The sequence below is a fragment of the Orbicella faveolata genome, unplaced genomic scaffold (genome assembly GCF_042242905.1).
Source record: "Orbicella faveolata isolate gen_17 unplaced genomic scaffold, um_ofav_v1 contig_34, whole genome shotgun sequence".
NCBI classification, from domain to species: domain Eukaryota; kingdom Metazoa; phylum Cnidaria; class Anthozoa; order Scleractinia; family Merulinidae; genus Orbicella; species Orbicella faveolata.
The window spans coordinates 14,745,515-14,764,024 of NW_028301563.1; the positions used below are offsets into that span (position 1 = coordinate 14,745,515).

General features: G+C 35.6%; 1 protein-coding gene and 2 long non-coding RNA genes across 3 annotated transcripts; 2 read left to right on the forward strand and 1 right to left on the reverse strand.

Moving 5' to 3' along the window:
- Positions 1–545: 545 nt before the first annotated feature.
- Positions 546–12,075, reverse strand: LOC149104971 (microfibril-associated glycoprotein 4-like). Its single transcript, XM_089298929.1, has 5 exons — positions 11,558–12,075; positions 10,023–10,330; positions 6,574–6,688; positions 5,086–5,466; positions 546–3,429 (listed from the first exon to the last, which is right to left on the reverse strand). Exons 1-5 carry the CDS (start codon positions 11,679–11,681, stop codon positions 3,182–3,184), a joined length of 1,176 nt encoding a protein of 391 aa, XP_089155055.1. The 5' UTR covers positions 11,682–12,075; the 3' UTR covers positions 546–3,181.
- LOC149104972 (uncharacterized) lies at positions 6,602–7,427 on the forward strand. The gene is made up of 2 exons (XR_016210100.1): positions 6,602–6,720; positions 7,052–7,427. It is a non-coding gene; the product is annotated as an uncharacterized LOC149104972 (long non-coding RNA).
- On the forward strand, positions 10,090–12,356 carry LOC149104973 (uncharacterized). The gene is made up of 2 exons (XR_016210101.1): positions 10,090–10,159; positions 12,071–12,356. It is a non-coding gene; the product is annotated as an uncharacterized LOC149104973 (long non-coding RNA).
- Positions 12,357–18,510: the final 6,154 nt, after the last annotated feature.

Below are 18,510 nucleotides of genomic sequence, written 5' to 3' on the forward strand. Positions count from 1 at the left end.
TACGTTGTTGATGGTCAGATCGATCTGAAATGAAATCTTTAAAACTTCGTCACAGATGAAAGGATTCGATGATTCTGTTTTTTAGCGTCATTTAAATCACTCTAGCTATTCTTTGGTTGATTGTTTTCAAGTGGTATCTCTCAGAGAGTCAAGTTAAGCTAGCCACGCGTAGACTGGTATCCTTTTGGGGTATAATTTAAATTTTCCGACGAGAATTCCCGTCCCTATAGCATGGCATTCCTCCTTGCCCCCTCTCGAGATTGGCGGGTAATTATCGACTACCATCAACACGCGGTCTTATGACGTGAGGGTATCAATCTCCCACACAAGTTTTCCCGCGCTTCGCGTCAGCTACACGTATTTACTTCGAGTTTTGATTGGTTCATTGGATTGTATGTGTCCTTATGGTATTGGCCAGAGTGATTACTTTGGTTTTGGTTTTACGAAACCCAACTGAAAAACACCTTTGTTGAAAACTATGTTAAGCCGGGATAACTTTCCTATATTTAGTAAGTTATTTATTCAAGAAAATGACACTCCATCTCTTCTTTACATTGATTATAACATTTTATTTGTAATATATGTTTCGTTATTTTAGTGGTAGGCCATTGAAACTAGCTATAACTTGAACCTCTTGTGATTTGGATCTCTTGTCTTTTTACGCGTTTTCAATAAACCTAGTAGATACCAGACTACCAACCAATACAGTAACGAAACAATAACTGGAAAAACCTGGCATCTAGGTTCATTTCTCGTGCATGGTTACATGAAGTCAGCCGAGAGTTGAATCTCAAGAGGTTAAGGACGAAACTAGCTTTGTAGTCACATGTATTACGTGAATATCTGTTGAAAGGTACTGCAACTGAGGCGTTTTCTGATTGATATAATATGTGAATAGACTGAACGTCCTTAAAAAAAAAAAAAAGAACTGAGAGAGTGACTCGTTGGAACTGACCGGATATACTTTGTTTAGTTTGTTCTCTTCTGTTGTGTGCTTTGTTTTCGTGTTGGCACGTTATTATTCCAGTTTTACTCATCCGTAATAAGCCTGATTGAAACATACACCATTTTAATAACTAATTCCCGGTCATTTGTTCCTCTTGAAATCGAACATTTCTCAATTTCTTTTCAAGCTTTATAGGGCTATCAGGACTCAGCTGTAACTGATTGTAGCTAACAGTAATGACTATTCTTATGTTTTTTAGATATTACTTTGAACGTAACTACCATGCCAGCTTTGGCTGTCTCTTTGTTGCTCTGTTATATGTAATCTTGGTCATAAATATCCCTACTAGTAAAACCAATTACCCTAAAGGTTTCTAATTGGGAAAACCTTACTAACATGCTTCCACTAAAAGCATCACATGGTTGGACGTACACTACACTTACATAAAACGCTTCTAACATTTTTAAAGCATTAATTAAAACTGCTTGAATAAATATTTGGTCAAGGTGTTAACTTACAGTTTAGAAAGTTGTTTGCTCTGGTCAGTTTTACTTACTGACTGATTAAACTGACCGATTAAACTACAAATCATGCAATCAATTCTTGCTAACGCCTACGGCCGTTCAAAGGGGAGTAAAATTTACAGAACTCCCTTCGGTATTCGTTTCTATCTTATCCGAGCTTTTTGTTTTCTTTTCCTTAATTTTCTTTCACATAAGTCACTTACATTACTTACAATACACAATGAATTACCTACATTACTTACAATACAGGTTTCCTACACTAATATCACAATACTCTACTTACAGAACAATACTTACTTTACTTACAATAAGGGAGCTAAACAAACAACCCAAAACAATTCAAATGGCATACTAAAATAAACTAATAGTGCAAAATTACTGAACAAAACTTGAAAACAAATATATCACGAGAATGAAGAATTACGCTGTACTCCTAATAAGAAGAATTCTTGGCAAACTCGCATGTCAAATCATGGTTGCCATGGCAAAGAAAGAATCGAGGTAACAAACTAAAATAAAAATCAATATAAGTAACTAATCAATATACTCGAGGAACAATAAGAATAGCAGAAGCTGAAATATTTGCATATTAAAAACATGCAAACTAATAGAGATAAAGCTTTTTGCTGCTAACATTATCATTTAGGGAAGGTTTCAAATCCCTTATTAGCAGAGTCTCCTTTATCTTTCAATGGGTAAGAAAGAATCATCCAAACGCAGTCGATGTGTTTTACAAATGTCCAGATTTCTATAGTTACGGGGCCGAAGAAGGCTCTTTTGTAAGTCAAAACAGATATATATATTGAAAAGCTACTGAAACACAGTTAGCTACCATAAACACATCGGGCTCTCAAAGCATCGATAAAAGTGTGCTAAATAAATGTTATCAGTTATCCAAAAGTAAATAAACCACAAAAACCAAACTTCTTTCCAAAGCTATATATCAGCATATTTTGATGTTTCCTTTACCTTTAACATTCGATTGCCGGTTCAATTAGCAATGAACAGGGCTTGGAACTTTTCGTAAAAGAACATATTTCGTTTCCAGGTGGTTTATTAACCCTTTGGTAATTTTCGCGATAAGTCCCTAAAAAGATCCCTTGTCAATTGTTTACCCCATATCAAGATTTGATTATGATAGACACCCTTAATGCATTCAATCCCTCAAAAAACGAGCCCAGAACAATAAAAATAGGAAAATCCTCTCCCACAAGCAAACCGACATACTAAAAGACTATCAGGGAATATGTCCCGTCATAATTAGTTATATCGATGGCTGGAGAAAATTGGGAATAAATGAAACGCTGTGTTGTTCAAATATGAATAAAAGTCGCTTGAGTAAATGCCAAATGAAAACAGTGCCAAAATGAACAAATACGTATACCAAATAGATCCCAAACATATCGTAAAATTCGTGCCAACAGATCCGTTGCGTCACAGTCCCTTGCACGAAGCAATCCGACTGAATGCTTTTTGTTGCAAGTATTTGCCCGTTGGACTAACTTAGTTGATATTAATGAAGTGCATGAAACTTCTGCATAAATAGCGCGAGTAATACGACGTCTTTATCTTCTCCCTAGAAAAAACAGTTCCGCCATTTTCCGCCTATTTGTCTAGGACTAGGACTAGCTAAATACGGTCAGGGACAATGAGTCTTACTAAGATTAAGAACAGGGGAGTAAGAAAAAGGGTTTCACCTAAAGTGCTTATTCTAAAAATCCACCGGCCTGATCTTCATTTCTGCTCTCTTAATGGGGTAAATGTTATCCCATACCATAGTACCATTGTCCGCTCCGTTCCGATAGACACCATTTAGGTTGCTCAGTTTACAGTCACCGTACCACCAGGCTCCTCTTATTAGATTTACTGCGGCACAGTTAACTGTAGATATGTCGTTATCCTGATCTTTTGTGGAGAATTTTTGGCCATTATGATAAGTGAGCTTATCTCCAGCAGTTCCTAAACAAAGCATTATAGAAACAAAAATAAGATAAAGTATTCCCATGTCACAAGATGATTTGCGCTTATAAGCGCATATTTGCGCTTATATGAGCTTTTAAAGTTACGGCGATTAGTATCATAACGTTTTAGAAACTTTTATGATTACAAAATGTGACAAACGTTACTACTACAAAGATAAGATAGTGCTAATAGGCCATTTACGAGTTGCCGCGTGCCTCGGTGTCAAAACGAGTCTTCGTGCGAAACCATTCATATGAAAATGTGTTCCGCCTACATGTTCATTTTCATGCAAATCAAACTCATTTTCATAAGAAAGGTTTTACACGAAGACTCGTTTTGAAACAGAGGCACAAGGAAAGTCGGAAATGACCTATTGATAATAATTCAAAATATAATTAACTTTAAAAGCAATGTTTTTGTAACAGCTCGACAGAGGCATAGTCAGCGCTCATTTAAGCAGATTAAGAATTTCACTTGCGTCTAGTTAGTGTCGACGTTCTTTGAGTGAGAAACAAAGTTCCATGATCATCTACTTGATCCTTAGTTACTGAGAATGGAACTGATATATTTTGTTGCGTCCATCCTGGGACATCGTGGCTCTGTCTTAATATTGAATTTATAGTTATGATCATTCTTTTAGATGGTCCTCTGATTGCCAGAAAATGCATTACCTGGAGATCTCAAGAAAGTAAAGTTATGATGTATTCTCTAGATATTTTTAGTTCATGGCTTTTCGAGCTAGGCGCTGTCTCTTGTTTACATTTTCGTAGAACAGTTAAGTAATGATTTTACGGAGGATTTTACGGTATGTTGATTTTTTTTTAACTTAGGTTTACTTTCTCGGGTAAAATAGTTACATGTGATGATAATGATAGTGATAATATCTTTATTCATTTGATAAAAAAAAAAACATATCAAATGTTACAAAGTAGAATTAGCTGGAATATTTAATAGGCACTTACAATATCAAAAATTGACAAAAAGTGCTAAATTAAAATCATTAAATAGACAAGAAATTGAAAAGTCTACGTTGCTAATTTTTATCTAAAACTAAGTCTTTTTTAAAAAAGGCATTTTTAAAACGTTCAGAATGTCTTTTCGGAATTTGAAAAGTGACTGTATTTGAAGAAGAGTCTTGGAGAGGACAAGAATACTGGTTTTAAAAGAGACGAACAAATACTGAGTACCTTCGCTCGTTAAGCTGTTCGCATCCCCACGCCCCCTCCCAGCTTAATAATACACCTCTCGGAAAATAAAATAGACTCAGGCTACCAAAAGCTGTGATAACCAGCAAAAGGAAACTTATGGAGTTTACTAGCTTAAATTCTGCCTTCCCCCTCTTGACCTTCCTTCATCCCCGAAATTGAAATCTTGGCTTTGTCCATAACCTGACTTTGCTCAGACACAAATTTCCACTCATGCGTGCCACTAAAATGATAATCATTTAGTTGCTTGCTTCATACACCGCCCCATTTAGTTAGTAATTATAAATACTATGACAAACTTCAGTTTGGTCCTACCAAGAAAAACATTTTCCACAACATAGTACGAGATGAAAGAAATCAAGGAGCTTATTGGGTCTGTTGGTACTTAATGTCAACAGAATTCGATCTAACTGAGATCATAGTTATCAAAGAACGTAAAAATTCAAACCTGAGTAGCTTCCCACGCTCAGTTTGTATTTCTCTCCCTCACTCCCCACTTTAAAGAAATCGTATTCGGCGTAATAGGTGTTCCCTGCGAAGTCTTCCAGATCAACGCGAAGCTTGCAACTTCCACTGCTAGTCAGACGATGTATGTTGTCAAGCCCGAGCCAAAATTCACCAGTCGGAGATCCAAAGCCACGTTTGTACTGGTTCCAGCCTCGGTAGAAATCCACCGAACCGTCCAGTCTCTTCTGGAATACTAACCACCCTCCTCCGGCTGTTGTTTGGTCACAGAACACTTTAATGATCCCTGTACCATCTGGGTTGATCGTATAAACACCGTTTGTCTTTTCTCCAGATTTGTAACTGTCAGCACAGCCTTTGGAAACTGTGGATCAAAATATGTCAAGGTTCATCGTCGTAAGCTTTACTGTGGTGATGATTTTGGAAAATCCTCTTATCAGTATTTTATGTAATCATATCTGAAACATGACAACCTTATAGAGGTTTGAAAAAAATTTCTTTGTTAATTTGCCTAGTCTACACTTGACATTATTTAAGGTAGGTGGAGGGGGTAAGTCTGGTTGAATTTCTACCCAAGTGGATAAACGTTCCATGTATGCGAAGAAAAAATAAAATATAATATCAATCAATAATAACAAAATGCAATGAAATGAAATTTACTGATAACAGAAGCCATAATCGGGGCTCTTGGTCTGGATTTATAAAAACAGTATTAAAGACTGAATCAAGCGATTTTTATATATTTATTTTATTTTTTTTATTTATTTTATTATTTTTTGTTTTGCTTTCGCTATGGCAGCAGCTTGTAAATCTTACCTAGCATGGAATGTAGAGAATTTCTTACTGCATATTTCATTTATTTATCTATTTTTTAAATCATTTATCGCAAATCAAATCTGTGGCCGGCTATGTTTTTGCGAATCCAGACAGATATAAAATGTATTCAGAGTGAAGTAATGAAAGAAACCAACGTATTTTATAGCAGTGAGGTAAGGTACGGTAAGGTAAGGTAACTTTATATGGAGATGGCTGGACTTTTTCTTCTTTATGAAGAGCATGTTATAACCTTATAACCCCGGGGGAGGGGGGGGGGGGTGCTTTATGACCTGTCCCTTAATTCAAAACCCTGTTTCAGACCTGCGTTATGATTGGTTCCTTAGTTCAGACCAATGTTAAGTTACCATAAACATAATTTGTGAAGGGCTTTTGATGTTTTCTTTTCGATAATGATGAAAAAGTGGCTTCTTCTTACAAACGTACCCATGTGAAGGCTAGAGTTCAAAAACCATACCCTGTTTATGACCAAAATCAGCTAAAATCGATACCCTATTTATGACCAAAACGGCTGAAAAACCCTACCCTTTGGGGCCGCACATACCTATATAACCCATATAAGGGAGTACTCCTCCCGGGGTTATAACATCTCGTATCATGTGACTCTGTCATCGTGCAAGTGTTATCGTCGTCTTACCTGTTTGGCAAATACTTCCTGTGTATCCTTTTGTACAAAGGCACACAAAACTGTTTTTCTCATAAATTGAAACGCAAGTTCCACCGTTCTGGCACGGTCCACTCATACATGGAGACTAAGAAATAAACTGAAATTTAGTAACTGAAGGTAAGCTACGCTAAACTAAGCTAAGAAAAACCCAAAAGAGACCATCAGGTGATGAATGGCCATTCTACGTCTTGTATATCTCGCTAATCAACACAGAAGTTCAAAGGCAGAGAAAAAAGGTTGAAAGCTTTCCCGCTGGGAATTCACATCGCTCGATGATGAAAAACCTCCCAACCCAGTCAGTAGGACCAGAAATTAGTAAACCATAACGCAAGAAAGCATCTCTTCCAGAATCTTTGGTATTGTATAATATTTCACCCACTGAAATTGTGCTAATGACTGGACACAAAAAAATAAATTAATTCGCTAAATAACTATTCGGCTGTTTCAGAGAAAACTGTCAACAACACATCTCGGCCGATTTATCCGGATCCCAGGGACAGGAACCTTTTGGTTGTGTAATGACTGATTCCGTCTTCACCGAAAATAAGAATGGATGAAATTACGGCAACATCGACAGTTCAGCCCAGCACAAGTACAGTAACCTAGCCTATTTTTACTAGCGCCAAGAAGGACAAGTGAATGTTTTCACAGCTGCTCGGTTCAGAAAGGCCCCGAGTTTGAACAAAAAGAGTTTAAAAGACAGCGAATTATTTTCAGTGACAGCGACGAAAGCCATTTTCTGCAGGCTGTATGATACAGAGCAGCGTAAATGCAATATTAGCCGACGCGCTGACATTTTGGAGAAATAAAATGAGGTAACTCGTGTTGTTTTGTCCCTATAACAAAAAGAAAATTACACGGTGGCCTGAAGAATATAAATTTTATTTTCTCGGGTTACAAACAATATTTTACTCCTCAGAAAAATATTTTTTTCTTTGCGCCGCCCTACCATATCCTCTCTATATTTATTTTTCACCCCGTTTAACCCGCAATTTTTTGTCACAATTTTTGCCGCAAAATGTGAAGTGACGACCGAGATCTTCCTGTGCCGATTTTTTTTCTCTTTTGCTCCATGAACAATAAACACGACATAGAGTTAGCCTGCGTGTTAGGTTTTGTTTTGCGAGCTTCCAGGTTTTACTTACTCAGTCGAGTCTTTAGGTTGTGTTTGTGTTAATTGTCGTTTGAACGAAGTTAGGCTCACCCGCTCTTCCGTTATATTTATATTTTTACTGCTTTCATTAGGTTGCGCTCTTCCGTAAAATATTGTTTTTACTACTCAAAAAACATTTTTTATTTATATCCCTGAGTCGCCCTGTCACTTCCTCTGTATATTCATTTTTCACTCCGTTTAATTAACAGGCAATTTATTTGTTAAAAAGAAAATACGAGAGCGCAGTTTTGGCCGGAAAATTTGAAATGACGACATCTTCATGTGTCCGTGCTTTTTACTTCGTGAAAATAAATGAGACAGTGAGTTAACCCGCTTGTTAGGTTTTGTTGTGGGAGCTTCAAGATCGAACTCACTCAGTTCAATTCCGATCATAGTTTTTGGTTGTGTTTACTCGTACTGAACGAAATTAGTCCACTAAAGTCAAGTATTCCGTTAAATTTAATTTTTACCCGTTTTTGTAACAGGCGGCGCTAGTTAGTAAAACATGTCCTCGATATATTTATTTTTCACCGTCATCCTGTCATATATTCTATATATTTTCTTTTAACCTCGTTTAACAGGCAATTTTTAAGGGGAAAAATTGAGTGCTCAGTTTTTGTCGGAGAGATCTTCCTGTGTGGATGTTTTTTGCTTCGTGAAAAATAAATGAGTTTCAACTTTGTGCTTGTGTTTACTCGTAATTGTCGGTTCTTTTAACTGACAGGCTGCGCTTGTTCGAAAAATATTGTTCTTACTACTCGACAATAAACTTTTATGTCTTCGCGCTGCCTTTTCATGTCTTCTATCTTCCTGTCATATCTTCTATATATTTTCTTTTAACCTCGTTTAACAGGCAATTTTTAGGGGGAAAAATTGAGTGCTCAGTTTTTGTCGGAGAGATCTTCCTGTGTGGATGTTTTTTGCCTCATGAAAAATAAATGAGAACGAGAGTCACCTGCTTGTTATGTTGTCTTGAGCGAGCTTCAAGATCGAACCTACTCAGTTCGAGTCTTTAGTTTCAATTTTGTGCTTGTGTTTACTCGTAATTGTCGGTTCTTTCAACTGACAGGCTGCGCTTGTTCGAAAAATATTGTTCTTACTACTCGACAATAAACTTTTATGTCTTCGCGCTGCCTTTTCATATCTTCTATGTGTTTTTTTTTTTTTTTTTTTACAGGCAATTTTTGTAGAAAAATTGACTATGTAATTTTTTTTCCCGCAAAGTTTGCCGGAAGCGACGAGATCTTCCTGTGCCGAGTTTTCTTGCTTGATGAAAAATAAATGAGAGAGAGGGAGATAAGCGGCTATGAGGTTTTTGTTTAACGAGCACCAAGGTCTAACCCACCCAGTTCGATTCTAGTCTTGAAATTGTGATTGAGTGTGTTTACATCTAATTGTCGGTTGAACGAAGTTAGGGCTCTCAAAGTCAACTATACCGTTTTCCCCGCTTTTAACAGCCGGTTTTTGTAGAACAAAATGTGCACGAGCGCGTAGTTTTTCCGGATATTTTGAAGCGAACTTCCTGTGCAGAGTTTTTCTAGCCAATATTTGGCAGGCCAAATCTTTAATTCTAAAATCAAAGGGTTGTGAATGGCCCTTCAAAAACCACGTGACTCGGAAAATTTTCGTCGAATTTTACTGGACTCCCATTCTAGTTTTTCAAAACACTTTGAAGTCCGGTTTAATTTCGCAATTTAGAAAGTACTGACAAATGTCTCAGGTAGGCTATTCTCGCCTTCTCGCAAAGTCCCGCAGTTATCCACCACCCCTTTTTGGGAGCATCAAGTTCTAATCTACTCAGTCCGAGTCTTTAATTTGTGCTTGTGTTTACTTGTAATTGTCGGTTGAAAGCAATTTTAACAGGCAAGTTTTGTAGGAAAAAATGAGCTGCAGTTTCTGCCGGAAAATTTGAGAAGACGAGATCTTCCGCTTTGTGGATGTTTTTTTTTTTTTTTTTTTTTTTTTTGCGGCATAAAATATGAACATAAATAAGGCAATGAGTTAAACATATAAAGGTTTGGTTGCGCAACTTGGTTCAAGAGCTGAGCTTACACTAGAGTTTACTTGTAACTGTCGACTGAACAAAATTAGGCCTCTCAATTCAGATATCTGATTCAGTTTACATTGGTGACATCTATTTTGAAATTATACATTGTTGCAGAAAACGTTTGATCCGTTTTCTCTCTAGCTCTTGAAGATAGTAGTGTACTAAAACATTCTTGTAAATCAAAATGCATTTCAAAGAGGTTGTCAGTTAAGTGCTTACCCCAATACTGAAGTGATGGAAAAGTTGGCTGCTGATGAACTTGTCTGAGTTGTTGTACTTGTCAGATGGGAGTAGTTCACAGAAGATTCTTCCGTTGATGTCATAAAATGCAGCCAGGTTAAAGGAGAAACATGAAGGTATGTTAACACATGCAACGCCACATTCTTTTCCATTAAGGACATAATTAGTACCAATACTTGTGATGTTTAAGTACGAGAACTTGTGGGCTTTAAAGTTGGCAAAGGCGACACCATTGTGAACTCCACGGCTGATACTTCGACCGCGTGCATCAATGACGTTAGGTGTACCTGTGTTGATTTCATCCACACATGATTACGAAGTCCCTCAAAGGTTTTCACTAAGTTCTGAATTGGCTAAAGAATAAGCATTTTTGTTAAAGAAAGTATGTAAATGGAACGTTACCTTTTGAAGTTGGTATGGCGTTGAACGATATCGTCAAAGCCAAAAACATGTTAGAACATTGAAAGAGATACATCCGAAACATGGATCAGGGTTGCCAAGTTCTGCGGCTTACTACTTATAAATTATGACGAATCATGATGCTTCACTGGAAGCTGTTTACAAGGAATATGAATATTTTTATTTCGGAACGTCTGTTTTTGCGAAATTGAGAAGAATCCCTTTCAATGTAGAATTTTAACAGCTTTAAGCCGCGATATTCTCATTATTCGTAAAAAACAGCAGGAGATCGCGGGGAGATCACTAAAGAATTAACGAATCGGCCGAGGTCATTGCGTCATCAAAAGCCAATTATTATTTCTGGAAAACTTAGCGATGCATCAAGAACTTGAAATCTTCATGAACATGATTTTACGTTTATCTTACAGTATTTTGACATTACAACTATCCTTTAAAATACCAAAGTGTGCTAAATAAAAGAAAACTTCCACGAAAGACAGAGAAGACAAAAATGACTGAACTGTAACTTTTAGAAGATTAGTTTCCTAAAATGTCACAAAAGACTAAAAGACTGTTATACAGATCATGGTCTCTTGATTATCTCCATCATCATCACCATTATCAAGAAAACTGTTGAACCAAATAAGTACATTTATATTTTCGCATGGGTCTTATCTTTTAAACTTCAATTAAGGACCGAAATTACTTACCCAAAAGACGCATTTTTCTTCGTTTTTGTGAGTTGTTAATGAAATATCTTATCAATTTTACGTAAGAAAATTTTATCACGCCAATTTTACGTGATCTTTAACAATTGTAACCGAATGAAAATATTGAGGGTGCTAACGGACAAACCCAGGCAAACTCGGATTCTTGGTCAAATTAGAATTTTAAAATGTCGGTTTCATGAAGAGAGGAAAATACGAGTACCCGGAAGAAAACATGAACGAGAAGAAGAGGTTGAAGAGAAGAACCAACAACAAACTCAACCCGATTATGAGGCAGAGTTTGAGATGCTAGCCTAGCCAAGTGGATGTTAGGATACACAAAGTGGGAGAGTATAAAACACGATTTAAAGGCTATCAATAAAAATGTAAGGAAATTTTCAAACTCACCCTCCGCTTGCGTTGGACGTAACATTATTGAAATCGATGACACAAAAATGAGTAGGGCAGAAACATTCATTTTTACACCACAACGAACGTCTTCAGTTCTCAGCTGGCGATGAGAAGTAGACATAACATCCCATTACATGTCAACACTGTCTAATAAGAGATGGCGTGTTTTGTCTCTGTCATTCAGAGCTATTTCTGCTCATGTCAGTTTGACTCCTCCTGCTCTTATTAAGACTTTCTGTTTAAATTACGCACTTATTATGTTCACAAAATATTTCTATCTGCGGGTTTCTCAACTAAACTTACAGGAAGGAATTCCTTCTTGCCCTTGTTTATGAGCGAATGTTTAATTCCAATGAAAGATACGTTCCAAACTCATGTTTTTAACAATCACTCAGTTAAAAACTTGGAATTTCAACGGCATTTTCCGTGGTCCCTATCTTTGTTTTGGTTCTTTATTATGAATTAAACACTGATTTCGTTGTTTTCATCTTATTAATTTTTTTTGTTCAGATTTGTTCGAGATGGAGTTGGCCTAAATGTTGAATGTATATCTATAACAGGACGTCATTGCGACTTCGACTGTTAGCTTAACCATATTCCTCGCCTCTGATAACGTTTTGGCAAAAGGTAGGATATTAAACAATTTACTTTACAGCCCTGTATGCATGCGATTGGCTTAAGTTAAAAGTTAGTTAATTAATTAAACGCCATTCAAACAACTAAATTTAAATTTATACTTTTCCTTTTGCAAACAGATTGACAGATTGTCTGCTTCTCATTTTGCCACACTCCTAAATTGAAAACAAAAAAGCATATATTTTCAGGCGTCATGTTACGCTTGCGATGTAAATATGGAAAACTATTATTTTTTCCGAAAACCTTGTATTTTGTAACTCGATAAAGCAACAACTCGTGTCTTTACTTTCACTCAGTTAAAAATCTTGAATTTCCATGGCATTTTCCGTGTTCTCCGCCATTGTTTTTGTTCTTTATTGAAAATTTAAACATTAATTTCGTTGTTATCCTGATTAAAATATATTATTTTGTAGTTCAAGATGGCTCAAGATTAGTTAACCTGAACATTGAATAAATATCTATGCGAGGGCGTTATTGCAGCTTCGAGCTAAGCTTATATTTAATTTAAAAAATAAAAAAAATAAAATAAAATAAAGTAATAATAATAATAATATAATTTTTTTTATAAAAGGGAGCGATATAAACATTATATTCTGCAGGCCTCCATGCACATAACATGATAACAAGTTAGCTAAATGTCATTCAAGAAACTAAATTTACATCATGCTTCATCAGTTTTCACATTTGAAGTCTAGTGGAAAGAAAGTGATAAGATAGTATTGAGCTAACACCCGCTGGAAACGTGGAGTCGAAATAAATTAATTAAACGCCATTCAAACAACTGAATTTAAATTTATACTTTTCCTGTGGCAAACAGATTGACAGATTGTCTGCTTCTAAAAACCTTCTTAACTTGAAAAATATATATTATCAGACGCCCAGTTACGCTTGGGATGTAAAAATGGGAAACTATTTTTTCCCGAAGAGCGTTTATTGTGTATTTCGACAAAGTGACAACTCATGTCTTTACTTTCACTCAGTTAGAAATCTTGAATCTCCATGGCATTTTTATTGTTCTCCGCGTTTGTTTTTGTTCTTTATTGAAAATTTAAACATTAATTTCGTTGTTTTCCTGCTAATATACTGGGTTTTAGTTCAAGGTGGCTCGTAATTAGTTAAACTGAATGTTGAATAAATCATCTATGTTAGGGCGTTATTGCAACTTCGAGCTAAGCTTATATTCAATTCAAAATAATAATAATAATAATAACAATAATCTGAATTTTTTTTATAAAAGAGAGAATGTTGAAAATTATATTCTGCAGGCATCCATGCTGGGATGGTTACAAGTTAGTTAAATGCCATCCAAGAAACTGAATTTTCATCATGCTTCATCACTTTTTTCACATTTTATGTCTCGTGGAAAGTGATAAGATTGTATATTGAGCTAACAGTATGGGGCGCCGTTTGCAAAAAAATTATTTAGCTTAATTTTATCATTTGTTTTCGTTATTTACTAAATAAAGTTTTGTGATATGAAATCACGTATTTGTGATTTGATATAATAAATTACTATTTTAAATCATGGGTTTATGATTTGATATAATAAATCCTGATTTCAAATCATGTGTTCATGGTTTGATATAATAAATCCTGGTTTCATATCATCCGTCTATGATTTGATAATAACATTATCTATAATTGGTCCAACAAGGTATCTGTGTACCAACCAGGATTTTCCAACCGCATTATCACCTGTTTATGAAACAGTTTTTAATAAAGCTTAATTCATAGCTTAATTTCATCAAGACCTACTTGTTATAAATACGAAACAAAAATGCAATAGACAGCTTGTCACCCAAACATTGCAAGAACTAGTGTGGAAAAACTATGGAGTAAGAGAGTATAATAGAGGATGAGGAATAGGGGAATGTCCCTGGCCAGTCAACATGGACCTGACCCAACCCCAGCATACTAACCATAGTAGTAATAACGATAACGATAACGATAACGATAATAAAAATAATTAAAACTTATGTAGCGCAATTTTCCATGATGTACATGATCAAATGCGCTTTACAATTAGATAACATCATCATCAGACCACTTCACCACCCATAATACTAAGGTGCATAAGGCTATCATTGGTCCTATTGCTATTATCCTTGCTTTTATGATAAAGACCTATGATAGAACAAAAAGTGAAAATTGAATCTTACAAGTTAATTTATGGTCAATGAATAATGCGTAGTTGACAGAATATCATATTACATCACCACATTGTCATGTCAGTAGCCACATACTGTAACAGTTTCATTGTTTCTATGCTGTTACTGCTACATGTACATGTATTTTTATATGCCGCATGGCAAAAAAAAAAAATAAATAAATAAATAAATAAATAAATAAATAAATAAATAAATAAAAAAGTGTCCAGGCTACCCCATTGCCCATTCTCACTATTCTTTTGGACCATGGTCATGCAGGAAGCTCATGCAAATAAGCCAGACACAACTAATCAGTGACATTGATGAATAATGAGTAATCAATGATTATCAATTTTGTTTATGGTAATCTATTATATACACACTGAACAAAGAGTAACTAGAGAGACAATTAAGCAATAGACCACTCTTTCTATGGGTTTACTGGTGATATAAAGCATGCGGGATGTTGGGAGAACATGAGAAAAGCTTGTAAATCACCAGCTGTTAGGCAAGTGATTTACAAGCTTTTCAAGTGTTCTCCCAACATCTCAAGTCATTGTGCCAGCAAACCCATAAAAAGAGTGGTCTATCGCTTTTATGAAAAAACTTTGGAAAAAGCCTGTCAATGAGAGGAAAATTTATTGTACTTTCGTGATCAAATTGCTTATTCTCATCAAATTCATGAGATGATGTGACCAACCAATCACAGTGACTGAAAGAATAAAAGGACAGACTCCGTGCCCGACACGAAATCCGCAGAGCAAAGCGACGAAAACATTTCAAGTCAAGAAAGTTTTAAGAAAGGAAAGGAAAAGGTTAACAGTGAAAGGCAAAAAGTATATTAATTAACTCAAAGTATTCTGACGGGGTTTCATGAATGGTATAAAAGTTAGTTAAAAAACGCTGCTTCCGAAATCTATTCAGAATTTATTTACTTATGCTGAAGGTTATGAAGTCTGTGTTTCTCTGTATCTTGCTAAATGAAAACTATTGCTTGAAAGCTAAGCTTATGGAAACCAAATTCATTTATTGTGTTATGCATGCATGCATGCATTGAATTTAAACTCAAAAATTCTGATAGAAAGAAATATTTCCCTGCTTTTTTGACAACCCAAATTGATCAGTCAAGCCCAGCTGACTGCACCCTCCACACACCGTGGAAAGCACTGAAAAAAGGGTTTAAAACTTCCCGCCCTTTTATATGCCAAATATTATTTGTACAATCAGAAATAAATACATGGTGAGTTATCAGTAAATGAATTAATTTTATAGTTAATCTTAAGCATAAATATATTTCCTTAATTTTAATCTCAAATCCAACCGGAGTCGACGTTAATTTTTTGCCCTGGACAAAACAGATAAAGCTTTATATGAATACGATCTTCTAGTCCTTTTTTTCCTTGCAAATTTTTATGGAGAATGAAAAGATATTCATGTTTTTGATATCTCAGCCAGTGAAAGGCAAAACTGTTCAATACATTTGTTATCGCCAGAGTTGCGAGTTCTCTTGAATTCTTGTGTAGAGTTGCCATAGATCGGGAACCATGCTTTACTGGTACAACAGAACATAGGTTTAGCAACTCTATTGACCAATCAGAGTGTGCGTAGTATCTCAGTTATTATTGTTATAATCTCGGATAGTGCAGCGTGTGATGTATAGCTCTGACGCAGTACTGTATTACACAGTTCCTTTATAACCCCTGCTGTTCCTCACTCCTGGTTTGTATTGACCTTGCTAGTTAATACATTGAAGTAGCGAATGCGACAATTTTACTTTTAATTTTACTTTTCACACCAACATTTGTAACTTGATACTTTTGTTTTCCTCGCAAAGGTAAGTAACATGAAAGTCTTGCTTTCTTGGAAACACACGGAAGGTGTGCTTGTATTTTTTTTTTTTTTTTTCACAGCTGGAGATACATGGAAGAAAGTTGAATGTGAAATTAAGAAATCGAAGAGGAACAATTTGCTTTATTTAACACACAAATTTTCTTTTCACTGATAAACAAGAACTAATCTAATTATCAAATTGCCATGGAACAGCACGTTCTGTTGCCACCTTTCGTGTAACAATAAAACCACTTAAATTTGATTCATACAACCGAGAAGCATTTCAACGAGGAGTATTTAAAGTAAACAGGGCTATTTGATCGAGATTTTATCCTTCATCAGTGGAAGAGCCCCCTTAAAGACTGATTAAATTAATTTAGGCTTTCAGTGGGTGCCACGGAGTCTGCAGCAATGCTTGAGCAGTTTCCTAAGTTTTTTTTTTTGTACAATTTGACAAGATTTAATGCCACTTACTCGGGAAAGTTTCATCTTGCTGCAATATGAACTTCTTGGTCTCTTTGATAGAGACAATTAAAGGATGAAATAATCGCACTACATGTAGTATAGTTTGGAAACAACAGATGATATTTTTTTGAACCAAGTTAGGCATAATTCCAAAAGACACACAATCACAGTAGTGTTCTTGTATCACGCTGATGCTAGAATGCATGCATATGACATGTTAGGGTTCTACCACCATTGGTCTGTGATATTGTATGAAATGTATCTTCCACCTAATACATGTAAGTATTTTGACACTAACGCTTATTAATCTGCATATGAGTTTTAAGAGCAAAATAGTGATTTTTTTTATCCAGAGAGAAAAGTACCACAAAAAGAGCAAGGGATTTTCTGAAAGAAATTTATATATATATACACTTACATGTAGCTTTGTGAAGTAATCAAAGAAGTGGCATAGGTACTACTTGTTTTAAGTATAGCTTACAAATACCTACCCCATCCCACCCCCTTGCTGCAAGCCTAATTAACTAATTGAAATTAATTAACTAAACAGACATTAAACTTTACACCTTATTACCTCAACTCAAGAGTGTTTCTAAGCAGACTTCAACCCCCAAACCATCCTGATAGTGCACTCTGCACTGAAAAGGAGCCCTAACTCATAAAACCTTTACATTTTTTAATTAAACTACAAGCTCTTATTTGAAACAAACAGTACATGTATGTAATAATTGAATATATATTTAAAACAACATAATCATTGCAACCAACACCATGAGAAATCACCTAATAGTACTACTTTATACTCTGGGAGCAGTCTTCTCCTGACTTCACTCATTGGGCAGTACAAGCTTCAAAATGACAAAACAACTGCAGATGTGTTCCTCAGGATAAGAAGCTGTACAACTGCAATTGTATTTCACCTTGAAATAGAATCAATGCAACAGTGAGTATTCTTTATATTTATTATCTAATTGTAAAATTCATGGCTACTGCCAAAGGAATAAATCCCATCCCTCAATACAAATTATCCATTCCATAATTTCCATTAAAAATTAATAGAAAAAAACCCTTCTGTATCTTTTTGAAAAGACAATGACACCAACTGATCACATTATTTGATTGCTTGTTTTTAAGCTTGAATGACAAAAATTGCATGCTCATAAATTTCACGTCTTATTCAATGATTATGTCCGAACTTGTCAATGAAAACACCAATGCAGATTGGCTGCCTAAATTACGTTTACCGCTAACTGTTGAACTAAAGAGAGGTGGCACCACCTGAGTTGAAGCAGAAAGGACAGCCCAGAGTCAAGTGAGATGGAAGAGAGTTATTGATGGCCTACATGTATGCTTCACTTGGAATGAAGGGGCTAAGTAAGCAAGTTACAAGTTGACGACAATGTAACTCCAACAACCCCGTCACTATGACCACCTTCAGGTTGTCATTACCTCTGCTTATATTTTGGCCTGCCGTCATGAACAAAGTTCATACATTTCCTTCTATAAGATATATATAGAGGATAATACACAGTGGCGAGAAGATATGAATTTTATGTTCGAGTGGCAAGAACAATATCACAAGAACATAAAATCCATATCTTCAAGCTAACATGTAACCTTCTTTTTATTATGATAAAGACATACTAATGACGGCGTTTTTGACGGTGATGGACAAAACACTGACCCCCAGTCCATGGACTACTCAAATGGACTACCCAAATGGACTACCCTAAAATGGACTAACCCTAACAATAATACAATAACGCCAGCATGATATAATAATAATAATAACGCCAGCAACCAGTGTTTTTCTCAAGTGCATTGTAAACATTCAGATTCAGGCTGTTTGCCTCCAAATTATTTGGGAACAAT